This window comes from Tursiops truncatus, chromosome 2, assembly GCF_011762595.2.
Source record: "Tursiops truncatus isolate mTurTru1 chromosome 2, mTurTru1.mat.Y, whole genome shotgun sequence".
NCBI lineage: Eukaryota > Metazoa > Chordata > Mammalia > Artiodactyla > Delphinidae > Tursiops > Tursiops truncatus.
Window position 1 is genome coordinate 52,941,286 of NC_047035.1, and position 17,250 is coordinate 52,958,535.

The 17,250-nt window shown below is 32.1% G+C and overlaps 1 protein-coding gene across 1 annotated transcript in view; it reads left to right on the plus strand.

Annotated features, from left to right (window-relative positions):
* Positions 1-17,250, plus strand: part of MDGA2 (MAM domain containing glycosylphosphatidylinositol anchor 2) — an 824,365-nt gene that overhangs the window by 509,047 nt on the left and 298,068 nt on the right. The window contains exons 4-5 of the mRNA XM_033851172.2: positions 2,249-2,445; positions 13,249-13,381. Coding sequence (XP_033707063.2) covers positions 2,249-2,445; positions 13,249-13,381 — 330 coding nt within the window. The remainder of the gene's footprint in view (positions 1-2,248; positions 2,446-13,248; positions 13,382-17,250) is intronic.

Below are 17,250 nucleotides of genomic sequence, written 5' to 3' on the forward strand. Positions count from 1 at the left end.
TGACCCGAAACTCACCTAAGTCAGGGAAGAGCTTGTATAAAGGATTGTTTGGGTTTGGTCTATTCCTGACTGCGCCTATCAACACCACCACCTAACATGAAAAGAGCTAGGGATACATCAATAAATGGGTTTGAAAAATATCATATTAATAACTATTTGGAACCCAAAGAATGTCACCATTGTTACAATGTTTCCCATCCAAATCTGTTTTCTTCTGAAAGTTTCCGGCTTGAGAATTTTGTTTTTACAATATAACACAGCTCATATTTCTAAAAAGGAAACTGTGACTAAAAGAAAATATGTTTTGAACAAGAGAAAATAAGTTGTTTACAACTGACTCACAGTACCTTTTTTTCAAGCCACTAAGATGGAGTTCAGCTAATCAATCTCCTGTAGGATTTGATTTATATGTAAAAGCCTAATCATCAAATAAGAGACTATCTGATGGATTTTAAAGACCTTTAAACATTTCATGGTGATAATGCTGGTATCCCTAAGTACTCCAACTTACTAAAACCAGGCATATATCCCTGCACAGCTAATAGAATGAATTTAAACTGAAAGTTCCTACAACTTTACCAAAAAAGCAGCAGTTGTTCTGTAAATTGTCACTACTAAAATTAGAGGCCATTGAGATAGCTGTGAAAAGATTCTAATGTTGGGGGAAAAAAAGAAAACTCAGAATGTTGCAAAGCTAGACATCTAAGTAGGACTGTCAAGCAATTCACATTGGAAAAAAGCTTTTTTAAAACTGGGGAAATTTGGGATTCTGTTCTTTACTTTGATTCCTTAGGGAAGCTATTACTTCACTAATTTAGTTGCCTTTTTATTATTTTAACACATCTTTATAAAATATTTATTTGTATTTATTTTTTTATTGAGGTATAATTGACATATAACAGTATATTAGTTTTAGGTATACAACATAATGATTCAATACTTGTATACATTGCAAAATGATCGCCATAATAACTCTAGTTGCCATCAGTCACCATACAAACTTACAAATTTGTTTTTCTTGTAATAAGAACTTTTAAGATTTACTCTTTTAGAAAGTTTCAAATACACAAAACAGTTGTTTTAAAGCAAATACGCTCCTTAATTTCTTTTTCTCTTAAGAGAAGAACCTGGGATATGGTATATAGGGGTTGGCAATCTATGGCAGACAATGTATGGCCCATGAGCCAAATCTGGCTGGGGCACCTGCATTTGTAAATAAAGTTTAATTGGAACTCAGCAACCCTCATCTTTCATTCATTTACCTATTGTCTTTGGATGCTTTCACACTACAATGGTAGAGTTGAGTAGTTGAGACAAAGACTGTGTGAACCACAAAGCCCAAGATATTCATGAATTGTTTCTTTCCAGAAAATGTTTGTTAAACCCTGTAGTAAATATCCCTTCTTTAGAATGTATGTAAAATGGCAAAAATTTAGTTCCAATATTCACTAATAGAAATATTAATGCCTTTTAATAGTACCTTCTGTTAGCACATTTTTGACTAGCAAATATGATCTGGGATATAAAGTATGAGATGAAAGAAAAATTTAACCCAGTACAAGATCATATTTTCTTACTACAAAGATTATAATAATTTGTAAACATAAGTTATTTTAAAAATACATGTTATAAATAATTGGAAAAAGAAGTATGTTAAAGTTAAGAGCTAGTTGAGCTACTTGATTTTTTTTTCTATGACTGGTTCTTCGTTTTGGCTAACCTCTTAAGTTTTCTGATCTCTCTCATGGACCTCTGTTTTATGTGGCTGTTGATGATGTGTTGGAAATATGTAGTCATTTGTACTATTTCAGCAAATAGAGATCTTAAGAAGTAACTATTATTTGGCTTTACCTTCTATCACTGGAAATTTCTCTGCAAATGAGTTCAATAAACTCAATGAAAAAGAGTCTAGTTAAAAATAATACATTCAGGGGGTTCCCTGGTGGCGCAGTGGTTGAGAGTTCACCTGCCGATGCAGGGGACACGGGTTCGTGCCCCAGTCCGGGAAGATCCCACATGCCGCGGAGCGGCTGGGCCCGTGAGCCATGGCTGCTGAGCCTGCGCGTCTGGAGCCTGTGCTCCGCAACGGGAGAGGCCACAACAGTGAGAGGCCCGCATACCGCAAAAAAAATATATAAATAAAAATAAAATAATACATTCAATTAGGAAAATTCATCTTTGGTTAGGTTTTATATGTATAGTACTTTAAAACCCATGTAACTCATAACACTGTTTTTATGTTTTATAGATTTGGATGATCCAGTAGTAACTGTTCATCAAAGTATAGGTGAAGCTAAAGAACAGTTTTACTATGAGAGAACAGTGTTCCTCCGGTGTGTTGCCAATTCCAATCCACCTGTTCGGTACAGCTGGAGACGTGGCCAGGAGGTGTTACTACAAGGATCTGATAAAGGAGTTGAGATTTATGAACCCTTCTTTACCCAGGTAGGAATTGAGGTACAGTATTTCCACCCCACTCTGCTGGATACCTTTCTAATTCAGGCAGCATGCAATACTATATCAATTTGAAAAGATAATTTCTCCCAGTCTGACCTTTGAAAAAATAACATGTGCTTGAAAGATCAGAGGACTCAAATAATGAAGAACAATTTGTTTATTTTTCATGTGGTAGTTAAATTGATAATGTTAACTCTTGAAAACAATTTAATGTATCCTAACATATTTCTTTGTCTATAGGTTTGCCTAGGTTTCACTCTAAAGTACGTAATTATACATTTGCTGCCTGCTTTGTTTTTTTGTGGGAAATATTTCTTAAAGAAGAGATTTTGATTTCCCCATTTGCAATGGTAAATACATTTTAAAAGAATGAAGAAATCTACTTGAAATTTATTTGGTTTTGGTTTTAGGGGAAAAGTCTGTCTAATTTTCCTTGTTCAGTTTTGACTTAATTTAAGTATAGAACCGTAATTATGTAAAAGCTAAAATATCTGAGTCATTAAAAACGTATTTAATAAAAAGAAAATTTGAATTAATTTATATAGAGTGAATGTAATATGGAACATTCTTCTGTAATGTATTTTTTAAATTTTATTGAAGTATAGTTAATGAATTAATAATTCTTGAGGAGGACATTGAAGTTGTAGGAATATTTAAATACTGTTATTATAAAGATTTTTTGATGACCAGAAAGGAACACAAACCTAACTAACAAAGAAAAAGTTTTAAATAAAAAAATGTACTTGGAAAAATTTTCAAAATAATTGTGACCATGAATTTTTTTTAAAAAATTATATGGGTAATAAGGTAAACAGGAATTTGACTACATTGTTAAAGTTTGGAACATCATATATCCATAACTAGGGAAGTATATAACCAAATTTAAAATGTTGTAAATATTCTACTTCAGAATGTTAAAGATTATTAAAAGTTTCACATCTCAACTCTCTAATAATATAAGATTATCCTGAGTTTGTAAATTTCCCAGCATCCCATATTTTGTCATTAAATACGGCATTAAATAAATATGGCAATTCATTCTTTAATTTTTACTGAAATCCATTTTTTTTAATTTAGCAAAATAACTTAAAAAATTTGTCAACAGTACTTAGTTGCTTGGATGTCTCTAACGTTTAGAAATCCAAATAAATGATCACCTATCATTTATTTGATTCTTCTATTGTCAATTTCTTTTAAAATATAGACATTGTTAAAATTTAGAAAACATAATTTACTGTTTCACATGATGTTTACCATACCAAGGCAGTTCTAGACACATATTCACTAGGTACATAATCACTGTAGGCAGTTTCTTACCTGCTGAAGGGTCTTATCACTTAGAAATGAGCACATGGCCCTTGTCCAAATTGGGGAGAAACTTCTATACTTCCAAATAATTAAGAATTTGTTTTAAAGTTATTAAATAAGCACAATCAAATTTTTCATTCATTTTGAATTTGTTGCCGTTTCTGTGTTAGCAACTCTTAAAAAATCTGTCTTACAAGAACTCTAAACTAGTAGCTATTGATTCTACCTTTTAAAGGTAACTTTTATTTTCTCTTCCTTCTTTTGCTTCCCCCATTCTTTTGTGAGAAAAACAACTTTTTAATTTGAACATTTCAATACTGATACTTCCTTTGTTATGAATATTAGCTTATACTATGCTGCATAACACACACTTTTTCTTTTGCTATACTCGAAACTCTGCTGCTTGTACCCTCTGAATTAATTCTCCTAAAAAGTATTTAAGAAACAAACTTTTTTTGAAATTCTGTGCTCTGGATTCACCTGCTGTAGCTGATAATTGCCAATAACATGTAGTTATAGCTCCTATTTAAAAATGTCTTTCCTGCCTTTGGTTACTTGATTATGTTGTTTATCTTTCCTTCTGAAATGGCTATGTATTTGGGGGGTTTTTTTGTGTTTTTTGTTTTCTATATTTATTTATTTATTTTTAACTTTTTATTTTATACTGGAGTATAGTTGATTAACAATGTTGTGATAGTTTCAGGTGTGCAAGAAAATGATTCATTTATACATATACATGTATCTATTCTTTTTCAAAATCTTTTCCCATTTAGGTTGTTACATAAGATTGAGCAGAGTTCTCATACAGTAGGTCCTTGTTGCTCGTCCAGTTTAAATATAGCAGTGTGTACATGTCAATCCCACACTCCCTAATGGTTATATATTTATATCTGTCCTAAAAATTATGTAGAAACAATACTTTAAAACTTTTATGTTATATATGTACTTAATTTGTTAACATTAAACATATTTTGTAGGCTGGATTGATAAAACTCTCAAACAGCAGCACATGGAAATTTTAGTTCTTATAACCACAGAGAATGTTGGATTTCTCACAGACAAAATGTTGTCAGTGGTTTTTCTTCATACCACGTGTGTTGACATACTGAACATGGGCCTGATATACACAAGTCCAACCATATCACATGACTTCTATTATCTCTCCATGGAATATAGCAATAGGTTCCTAACTGGCTGTCATGTTTTATTACAGAAACCTCTAATCATCTGAGTGATCATTTTAAAATGTAAATATTTTTCCTGCTTTAATCTCTCCAGTGGCTTCCCAATGTTTACAATAGATCCAATATACGTTTCGTGACCTACAAGGCCATGTTTGACCTTGCTCTGTCTTGTTCTCTCTTACCTTCTGTACCTTATTCACTGTTCTGGTCACACCTGCCCTAGACATGTCTAGGGTGTGAATGTTCTCGATTCCTCCAAGTAGAATGTTATTTACCAGATAATATGGCAGGGATCTACTTAACACCAAGCACTCATCACCTGAGAAAGGCTTTCCCTGACAGATCTATCTGAGGTAACATCTTTTCCCTTCCACAGTTACTCTTTTCTAATACCCAGTTTTTTGTTGTTGTTATTTGTTTTTATTTGTTTTGTTTTTCCCTACAGCACTGAAATTATCAAATTATCTTATTTGTGTATTTGGACATAAACTCAATGATTATAGTGACTTTGTCTTTTCAACAGCTCAAATGGTGCCTGACACATGGAAGATTCTCAATAAATATATTGAGCCAATATTCCCATGGAGATGTCTGGATTTGTAACTAAGGAATAGTTAAAATTATTAGTAACTCCTGAATCACTCTCTGTAACTCCATTCCTCTTTACCCACTAAAGAAAGCTTAGTGAAATGTGAATGAGAATGATATTATAGTTAAATCAATTTTAAAGTATTTAATTTCCAAACTGTTGATGATTTTCTTGTTATAATTTTTAATTGATTTCTAGTCTAATTTCACTGGGTCAGAAAGCATACTCTCAACAATTTCAGTCTTTAGAAATTGAGACTTGCATGGTGTACTTGCCTGTGATGTACCTCCATGAATGATCCATGTGCACCCACAAAGCGTGCATTCCAAAATTGTTGGGTTTCAGATAGGTCACATTTGTTAATTTTGTTGTTCAGATATTCTGTGTATTTCCTGATTTTTGTGTCTGCTGTCCTTAAAGCTATTGAGAGGAGTTAGTTAATGTCTATGACTATGGCTGTGGATTTGTCCCTTTCTTCTTTATTTTTATAAATTTTTGCTTTATATATTTTGAAGGTATATTATTAGCACATACAGAATTAGGAGTTTTATATCTTCCTAGTGGATTATCTTGAGTGTATTATCTTCCTGGTAAGTTATCATTCAGAAATATCCTTCTATACCACTGGCACTGTTTTTTGCCTTAAATCTGCATACCATATTTGCTTTAGATTTAAAATTAACTTTGTTTTGTATCCTTGAAATGCTCCCCAAGATAGATTTTGTTTTGTTTTGTTTTGCCTTCGTAATGGCTTTGCCATTTATAATGAGATAGGAATGGTGTTTACTTTTCCTTTTGCTTATCAGGTTAGTGTGTATGTATATGTATTCTTAGGTGTTATTGATTTCTTGGACTAGTTTCCCATCAATTGTCATGTGTACTTTATGAAGAAAAAGCTTTCCATTTTAGCTTTGTTTGTATTGGAGTACTTCAATAATATTTTAATTTATTTTCATAGATCTGTCGCCTCTGTGGCTTCATAGTGTAAATAAGGTCCAGTTAAAATGGCTGAGATCTGTTTTGTGCAAGATATGGGCAACTCTCTATTAGAGATATAGAGGCTGCTAGGTAAGGCTCCTCCTCTAACTTTGATAAACATGGGTAGAAGTCAAAATAAATAGTGAATATGATACAAAGTTAAAATTATTGTCAAAATAGTGGCACACAATAGCTCTATGGAGAGAACATTCAGGATGGAAAGCAATAGCATGTGTAACATACAGAAGGAAGACAAAATCTTCAGGGACTGGCCATGTCTCTGGATGGCTGGAATGATAATTGGTATATGTAGGGAACAGTGGACTGTAAATCTGAGAAGGCATACTGGGACTATATCATTGAAGGATTCAAATGACAGATCATAAGTCTGCTTATTTTTAATATTAGAAAATTAAATTTCTTTTAAAGATATTATGTTTTGCTAATCAATAACAATGTCTTGTTTTAAATAAAACAGAATTTCAAAGATAATGAGATATATCTACCCCACATGCATATTCATACTAAGTTAATATCTATATCAATTTGAAGTGAATATTTATTTCACCATCCTGTAGAAATACAAAATCTTGATTATGCCTTTTTATAGATCATGTTTCCAGAATGAAATTGGTATGTGTTCCTGAGGCTGATATGAATTAAAAAGCATATATGTCTAAGAGGAATAACTATCCTTTTCATACTTCCACTCATTTAATATGGAAGATGTCAGCTAGCGTATACTGTTATTTATTTAGAAGTTTATTATAAATTAGTCATTAGAGCTACAAAAAATGAGTGTAAATTGGAATGTTTGTTTTTTTTTTCTTTTTACCGATATCTGAAAGTAAATATTAAAAGAAAGTTTCAATTCCTTTTCTAAGTAAAATAGAAATACTGCTTCAGGCTATGGGCATTATTTCACTAGACAATGTCACCATTGGTAAGGGCCACTGACTAATGAATAGAATGCCTTCCCTTTATTGATTTTATTTAAAAAGTAGTTTTAAAAATTTAAATACAGGATTTTCAAATAATTTTGTGAATGTTAAAGAAATGTGTACTTAAATTTTACAAACTATATGTACTCTTGCTATTTCTCAAGAACTTTTATAAAGATGTTCATGACATCATCTTGTATATTGTAATTACACCATCTAATTACAAGACTGAACATATTTACATCAATTATGTAATTAGTTATAATTAGGCTAATTAGACTAATTATACAATTAGACAATAATCAACTGAAAATTCCTTTTTACAAATCATGGAAATTCACATGAAAAAAGACTTCCAGTATCACAGAATATTAAATTTATATGTTCAACAAAATAAATTAATCCTATGCAATAAAACAGTTATAAGTAGTAAAGTCTAAATCATTATAAATATACTCATATGTATATGTACATGCCATTTGATAGCATATATATGCACACACATGTATTATATATTCTCTATTTTGTTATGTATACATTATGATATATTTTTTAAAAATACTCTGAGCTTTGGGAGTTGTTTATTGAGAGGAAGAGAGTCAGCCTGAACGCTTTCCTCATTTCCTGAATGTGGTGAATTAATTGAGTGGGGTTCAAATTCTTCCTTAACTCTGCCTGTTATTTTCTACCTTCCTTTTACAGATTTTGTCTGTATTAGCCCCTCTCCCTCTTTGACATACTACACAGAGTAGTAATCTTACATATTACCTAGATGACTGTCTCGTAAGTTCAGACACCTTGGTAGCTTGTTTCCTGACTGCAAGATGTAAATCATCTTAGTTCACCCAAAACGATTCTCCAGTCAAATGAGAGCTGAACTTTGGGCAATTGTGGACCTAGAATTCACAGTAAAAGTTATTCCTCCATTTTGTCTGTCCTTCTCATGTGTCTACTTTGCTGCTCTGATCTGCATAAGAATTAACTAGGATATGCTGTGCACAAACCGTTATATTTATTGGACTATATTTTTTGGTCTTTTAAAGAGTGGGAATCATCTCAAAAGTAAGGCTGTTTAAGCCACTATGGAGAACAGTATGGAGGTTCCTTAAAAAACTACAAATATAACTACCATATGACCCAGCAATCCCACTACTGGGCATATACCCTGAGAAAACCATAATTCAAAAAGAGTCATGTACCAAAATGTTCATTGCAGCTCTATTTACAATAGCCCGGAGATGGAAACAACCTAAGTGTCCATCATCGGATGAATGAATAAAGATGTGGCACATATATACAATGGAATATTACTCAGCCATAAAAAGAAACGAAATTGCGCTATTTGTAATGAGGTGGATGGACCTAGAGTCTGTCATACAGAGTGAAGTAAGTCAGAAAGAGAAAGACAAATACCGTATGCTAACACATATTTATGGAATTTAAGAAAAAAAAATGTCATGAAGAACCTAGGGGTAAGACAGGAATAAAGACACAGACCTACTAGAGAATGGACTTGAGGATATGGGAAGGGGGAAGGGTAAGCTGTGACAAAGCGAGAGAGAGGCATGGACATATATACACTACCAAACGTAAGGTAGATAGCTAGTGGGAAGCAGCCACATAGCACAGGGAGATCAGCTCGGTGCTCTGTGACTGCCTGGAGGGGTGGGATAGGGAGGGTGGGAGGGAGGGAGACGCAAGAGGGAAGAGATATGGGAACATATGTATATGTATAACTGATTCACTTTGTTATAAAGCGGAAACTAACACACCATTGTAAAGCAATTATACTCCAATAAAGATGTAAAAACAACAACAACAAAAAAAGTAAGGCTGTTTAAGCCTTAAAATCTCAATTACTACCCAATTTGTAGTCTTTACCTTTGGATAACATAAACACTAGCAGCATTCCTAATCATAAGAACTTAGGTATATAAAATATTTCCAGAATGCATCTACTACAAAAATGATCTCTGTATTTTAATGACCATAGCTTCATTGCTGTTGGTTCAAATATACTTGATTGTTTTATCAGTCCCTTGGGGCTTACTTTCCATTTACATGCTCCTGCTAATAATTGACTGTTCAGTTCTTCTGTGGGTGGCCCTAGCTCAGCTTCTTAAATCTGTCTTTCAGCTTACCCTAATATAAAGATTTTTTAAATTGTTATTACTACTGTTAGAGTCAATGTGGCTCAAAAAGGTTTACTGAAAACATTATGTGCAGGACAGTGAGGTGGCTCTATTCTTTTCTTGTCAGCAATCTTGACTGAGTTGATAGCATGCAAAGCACAGCACAAATGGTAGGAATGGAATTTAAAGTGGCCTTATCTTATATAATGGAAAAGGCAGTATTAATATAAATATATAATGTAAATGACAAAAAACATATATAAACATATAAACAGATACAACTGGTATAGACAAAACATATTAACTCAGAAAATAGAAAGAATGTAGGAAAAATACATTTAGAGACTGTCTCAAGGGTAAGAGCTTTTAGTTTGAAAACTCTTTCTTGAAATAATGGCTGTATAAAATATTCAAAATAACTGTAGGGGCATTTGTTGTTTAATGGGTAGACAGCTATGGTGGGTGGAAATCATGTTTAAGATATTTTCCAACAAGAGAGGGCAGGTTTTGAAAAAAAATAATAATCAGGTAGACAAGTGGCATTCAACACAAAATAAGTAGTATTAGAATAAATTAAAACCTACTCTCACAGCCCATCTAGTCTGGCCTCTTCCAGGCTCTGAAATTTAATGTCAATCAATTGTTTTCATTTCTCTACATTCTAGCCACACTGATTTTCTATCTAACCCTCCAACAGGGCAACCTTACTACTGTGTTAGGTCTCCTCAGTTTTGGTTCCTACTATCTTTATCGTACTATTTGTGATAACTCATATTTCAAACATCCTTCTAGTCATTCAAGTTTCAGTTCAAAAGCCTTAGAGATACCTCTCAGAATGTCCTATCCAGAATAGCTCACCACATCTCCATGTCTCTATCACATACCTTGTTTGATTTACTTGACAGCATTTAATACTTGTAAAAATCATTCTCCGTCTTTGTTTAGATATTTATTGTTTCAAATATGTAAAGTTCAATGTATTTTTCACTGTGTTCCTAGCATTTGGGAAGTACTTAGAGTAAGGCTATAGTTAATTTTGTCTAAACATTTTTTCATTCACATATATAGAAAAGTACCTGAAACATAAGTGTATAGCATGATGCGTTTTTTCACAGAGATCAGATTTCGCTTCGTAGCATGAAGATCAAGAAACAGAACTTTCGAGCACCTCCTCTATGGTTGTAGTTAATTTAAGTCAAGAAACCGACTATCTCGTAAAATTTGATAGACAGGAAGTGTGGCATAACATTTGAAAGAATTTGAAAGGATTGACTTTCTGTGATACAATTTTTATTTTTTTACAAAGAATAGGGGGAAGCAAGAGAGTTGACGGTGTATTCTAGTAGTACAAGTAAAAATATTTAATTGTAGAAAAATTACAGAGAAAGCATCAGTTTCCAATTGATTATTAATGTGGCAAGTGCTATAGAAAGGGCAGAGAAATTACAAAGTAATAAGAATGATACAAGAAATATAGCATCATACACAAAGGACAGAATGCATAGTGGGAAAAATGAAGTCTAATTTTTATAGATTTTATATTTTTGTACCTTTTATTTTTAAAAGTCATTATGATTATATATTATAACTACATTACTTCTTATAGAATATTATGGGTGGGAAGACCAATTTTAAGTATATCCTGTCAACCAACAAATATTCCTGTTACTAAAGAAGAAAGCATAGATTTAGAGGAATAGACTTGAAGTCCATTTTTGCATATGTTGAGTTTTAGGTACCTATGAGACATCAGAATGGACATATTGAGGTAAAAAATTGGCATATACATCTAAAACTTGAGGGAGAATTTTGGAATAGGGATAAAGTCTTGAGGGGGGCCAGAAATAAATTCATCAGGCTTGTAGTATAAATTCATCAGCAAGGATAAAATCATTTAAGGGAATTTTATGAAGTGTGATTAACTGTAGAACAAATAGAATTCCAGAGAATACCAACAGTTAATTAAGTGTTGAGAGGAGAAAGAAAAGTGAAGAAATCTAAGCAACAACAGTCACAGAGGTAGGAGGAGTCACAGAGGTAGGAGGAGTAAGATGTATTATCTCATTCAAAAAATTATCTGAGTCAACAGGTTCTAGTATGACATTCTTTCAACTATGCTTTGTAACTAAGCACACTTTTATATGCATTGTATATAGTTAATATAAATGAGAACTCTGTAATACTTGGAGAGCATGTTTTAAAATTTGGGGTTGGCCAAAAAGTTCATTCAGATTTTTCCATAAGATGTTATGGAAAAACTCGAACGAACTTTTTGGCCAACCCAATATAAATTCTAGAACCATACACTCTGACTCTGTGTATATTCCTGTGGGGTGTATTTGCATCTGTTTATACATAAAAAAGGCAATGTCTTTCCTAAAGAAAAATTAAAAGATAGAAGATTATTATTTATCCCACTGAGGAAAATGCTAAAGGTGTGACTGTTTTAAGACTGAATTTTGACAATGAATGAAAGGAATTATGGCCAAATACCCATACACACTGAAGGAGAGACTCATTTGACATTTGGAAAACTCTGTGTGCCTGCATATGTGTGGCAAGCTTTTTTTTCTGCAACTGAACAGGCAATGTCTTTATGTATTAAATCACTAAATATTCTGATTCTTCTGAATAGCGTATCAAAGTATTGCAATTTTTAGGACTTGAATGATGTTACTTAAGTAAAATAAAAGAAACACATGGTTCTGTACAGATGTTATCTGGAAAAAATTAACATTTTAAAAATGGCTCTACCAAATATGATGTCAGTGGGAGACTTTTTACCATCTCCATAATTAAGTTACTTGTGAAAGGAACTATTTTGAGAGGTGCATTAACAACTTTAGATGGTAAAGAAATCCCAGGAGACCTTATTTGAATTGGGCAGGTTTTTTCCTCTTCTTATTGTTGTTGTTTGTTCTTTTTATCTTTTGAACAATTGCAGTGTTTTTGCATGGTCTTTTTTGGCTCATCAAGAGTGTGTAAGACATTTTTGACCACTTGCCTGATTTGAGTCTATCTTCAATTTTGCAGATTTACCCAGGAGACTTAAACCTTGAATTCCTGAACATAAAGTAACACGAATAATAATAATATAGAAACACTCATGAATACTTTTTAAATGCAGTTTAAGATTTATCATGTCATTGCTCCATATACACAAAATATTTATGTATATACATTTAATTATCTATCATTAGATTGACCTCATTAGCTTTGTTTTACCAACAGTGTTTCATTTATTGACTCTTCAGAATCCTTTTTTTCCATAACATTTCATGTTGAAGTCTGCATAGGTTACAGTGTTTGTTGAATAAACTCCATTATTAAGTACACTGTTCTGATCTTTGCATAATAATTTGCATAACTACCACCAGAAATAGATTTCCCCCCTTAGGAAGTTAGTTTGCAAAAAAAAAAAAAAAACTATGAATTTTCATTGTAGTCAGTTAGTTTTTATCTCCAAGCACATTACAGTTTGATTTTTAAATGCAATAGTTTTTTTTGGTCGTTTTTTGTTTTAATTTAGGGCATTTTCCTTAAAAAATGACAATCTGCCATATTTTGATAATATAATTTTAAATACAATGCCATGATTCATCCATTTATTAATTTTGGTTACCATTGACTTTTTCTAATGACTTTTTCTACATTTTCAGGGTGAAACAAAGATATTAAAACTAAAGAATCTTCGACCTCAGGACTATGCTAATTATAGCTGCATTGCTTCAGTGAGGAATGTATGTAATATTCCTGATAAGATGGTGTCATTTAGACTTTCCAATAAAACAGGTACGTAACTACCTCTGAATGTTTTATGTCTGTTATCCACAACAAATGTTTAAAAAGTCTCTTTAACTTTTTTATACACCAAATGATTTCTATAATATATGTAAGGAACAAGGCATGTTTTCTTTCCAGAAAATTCTGTAGTATCTAAAAAACTTTTAAGTGGACAGTGTAAAATTTAATTGCAATATGCTCCCATGTAATATGTTTGTTTATACAGCAAGCAAAATTATAGTTCCTTAAATAATGTATTCATAAATGTCACAAGCCAGCCTATATTCTGTTCAGAGAAATTGCTGAGAAGTATTAGATTTTTCATACGAAAATTTGTCTCTAAATTGCTAAAAGTGTTTTGTGATTCCAAAACTGAGTAAAAGAACCTTTTTTTTTTTACTCTGTTTCATGTCAAGAAAGCTAATTGGTAATTTCAGGTAGGTGCTTTTCTACAAAGTATTTTTGTAGAAAATGTCAAAACATTAGCAAGACTGCAACTTATGTTAGCCTGTGTTTAGTAATATAGACCTCAGATAAATTGCAAACATATCAAGAAGAAATGTCTAAATGAAAGAGCAAAGAGAGCATGTGAATGAACTATCTTTTGTAAGGTTGTATATAAAGAAACAATTAAAACTTAGAATTTGAACAGGTTTTGAGAAATTTTCATTGGCAATTAATATGAATTTTTACTCTTAAATCATTATATTAAAATATAGAGTTTTAAAGGTATTTTTCCCATTAACAAAAACCTTGAAAAGTGTGGGCTTTGGTGTTCCTTGGCTTGGGTCCCAGTTCTGTCACTTATTAGCTCTTGGATCTTGTTGAGCAAGTCACTTCACTCTTCTTTGCCTCAGTTTCCTCATAAACTCATAAACTTATAGGAAGAAATTAATGAGTTGATGTATATAAAGCATGTAGAACATACTTTATTCATTCTTCTGATAATGAGCTAGTAGTTAGCAACCCCATCCAGCTCATTTGGTGGAAAGATTAAACCTAGGACTTTCTGCAAAGATGAAAACTTGTGTGCTCATACGTTGATTCATCAACATGTGTTCCACTGAGTTGTTCAAATTTTGAAAGGTAATTCTTTTATTTATTCATTCATTTATTCATGCATTTATTCATCAGAAACTCATTGTGTTCCTATTATGGGTCAGCAATGATAGGCATAGGGCTATTGGCTAAGATGTAAATTGCCTTAAACTAGAGAAATCCTCTATTAAGCACTGGATAAAAGTCATTAGAGGAAATTAAAAGAAGAATGTGGCAGACAAAAAGAAACTTTATCAAGAAAGATGAGAAGGACTTGATGAAAACTGTGTTGCAGGAAAAAACAGAATTATAAAATCTTGTTGGCCCTAAGACTTATAAAAGTTAATAATTTCATTTCACTTAAAAGAACAAATAGGATATTGAGAAACAAAAATCAGATATTAATATAAGAACTTGGTGTGATTACATTATTCTTCTTGGCATGAACTATTTTGTGAATTATTATAACTGATTTTGTTTTTCTTAGTTTCTTTAATGTATTTTTAGAATACACATGATTCAGAGAGAAAAATTAAAAATTAAATGGAAGTAGGTCCTATGGGATGGGTAAAGGCATTGCAGTGTGTCAATGGAGATAATCCATAAACAATCTATAATAGGACTATAAAAGAGTTTTATTTGAGCCAAAACGTGGACTATAGCCCGGGAGACACAGATTCAGGAAGCACCTGAATTGTGTTCCACCAGGCTGCAAAATGGGGGATGCTTATAAAGGCAAAATTACGTAAGTTGTTTGTCAAGAATTAGAATTGGAGCAGGCAAGAAGTAAGGGTGCTTGTTAAGCAAGTATTGGCTGGGGTCTGAAATGGTTGCACAGTTATAAGGGAAGACCTTGAGACCATAAGGTTGCAGCTGGCTGCATGCCTGAACCACAGTTACTCCATTTTGATTTTTTAATTCATTCTTTTCTTTAGTGGTTAAAGCAGACATACAATGCATGTTTAAACAAGTGTAAATAATTGCTTTGGAAAACAAATGTCTTTGTTATCAATCATGTTTTCCATGACCCCATTATATTTTGTGAATAGGAATTTTTGTTAATAAAAATCAATTTCCTAGAACTGCTTAAAAAAACAATGTCTAGGTGTCATTTTAAAAGTTAGTGTCATCTATAGATTTACCAATAATATGTTTTCTTAACTTTCTTACTCTTAATTGACATTATAGTATAGCTTATAACTGTATATCTGTCATGGAGTGTCCAATCATTTGTTGGCCCCTGTTGATTACTTGCCATGCTATGAAAAATCTTCTGTTACATAAATGTCATTATTTATCATACTAATCTAATGATCTTAGACCTTATCAAGAACAATTCACAGAATTTTATAAAACATAAAATATTATTTTTATTTATTGTCATGCACACCCCCTGACCAATTGGCATAATTTTGTAGCAGGGTCTAAAAGTTGTTTTGATTGTTTTTCTACTCCCATTTGGAAGAAAATGAATAATTGCTCTTAATTGGTAAATTCTTAATATAGTTGTATTTTTCATAGATTATTAAAATAAACCTATTAAAATTAGTAAATTTAGAAAATTTAAAAATAAAGGTATATTTTAAATTATAATTATGGTAACTGTAAACTATTTGAAATTTCTCAGATTATGTGTATTTCTAACATGAGGGCACCTACAAATTATGATTTAAAAAAATTAATTTATTTTAATATATTTCAAGCAGTTATATGTTGATGACTCATGATTTCAAAGGCAAATAAGAATTAAGTATGTTATTTACATTAGGATGAAATACAAACTTTGTACCTGCTTGAGAGGTTATGATGAATTCGATAAAGAAATAGGGCAGGTGGGGCTAATTTTATTTAATTATATAGGTCCTTTGATTCAGTCTGCTGAAATTTAGCATTTATAAAATTATCCAGTTAGGATGCTTTCCATAAATGTGCATTACATCTAGGAACCAAGTCATTGAAAAGTATTACTGGCTATAGAAATACGAAAACCTACACTTCTTTTCCTCCTGCTCTTCCATATTTTGATACTTTGATACTTGATACTCTCCTCCTCCTTCTTCTCCTCCTGCTCTCCTTTCTTTCTTTCTTTCTCTCTTTTTTCCCCTCCAATCTGTCTCAATAAATTTTACCGCGGAAAAAGATAGAGGTTAGGAAACATCTCTGTTCCCTTTGTTAGACAACTATTATCTGTTCTTATTATTTTATATAACCTATAGGGAAGTTGTTAATGTAAATGTTCAGCAATTGCTGTGAGACTCAATATAAAACTTTTTGTATGCTGTGATCTATTCATGGTAGTTCTCTTCTATGTTTAGAGGTATTTAAATTATATGTGTTATGAAAAATAAAATAATGTTTCAGTTATAGGAATTGCATAGAAATAATTGTCTGTAATAAGAATAGTATGGACATAAACACCTCCTCTTGTAAAATAGTATGTCCATTGTCATAGATAGCCAATTTAAGGGCAAATGGAAACAGCGGTAGAAACTTTGCTGTCATCATACCTGAGTACTAACTTCACACATCTTTCTTAGCCATGTGGATATTTGAACTTCTTTCCTTTAGGCAAGCTCCACAGCATCTAGACAAACAGTAGCACCATTTATTAGACTCTAGGTGTAATTTTTTTCACCAACAATCATAGCTTTAACGAAAGACTATGTTTGTGAGAGATACTTAGTGTAAATACAATGACTTCCTGTATTAGTCTGCTTGGCTGCCATAACAATACCACAGACTGAGTGGCTTAAACAACAGAAATGTATTTTCTCACAGTCTGGAAGATAGAAGTTCATGATTAAGGTGCAGTCAGGGTTGATTTTTGATGAGGCCTCCCT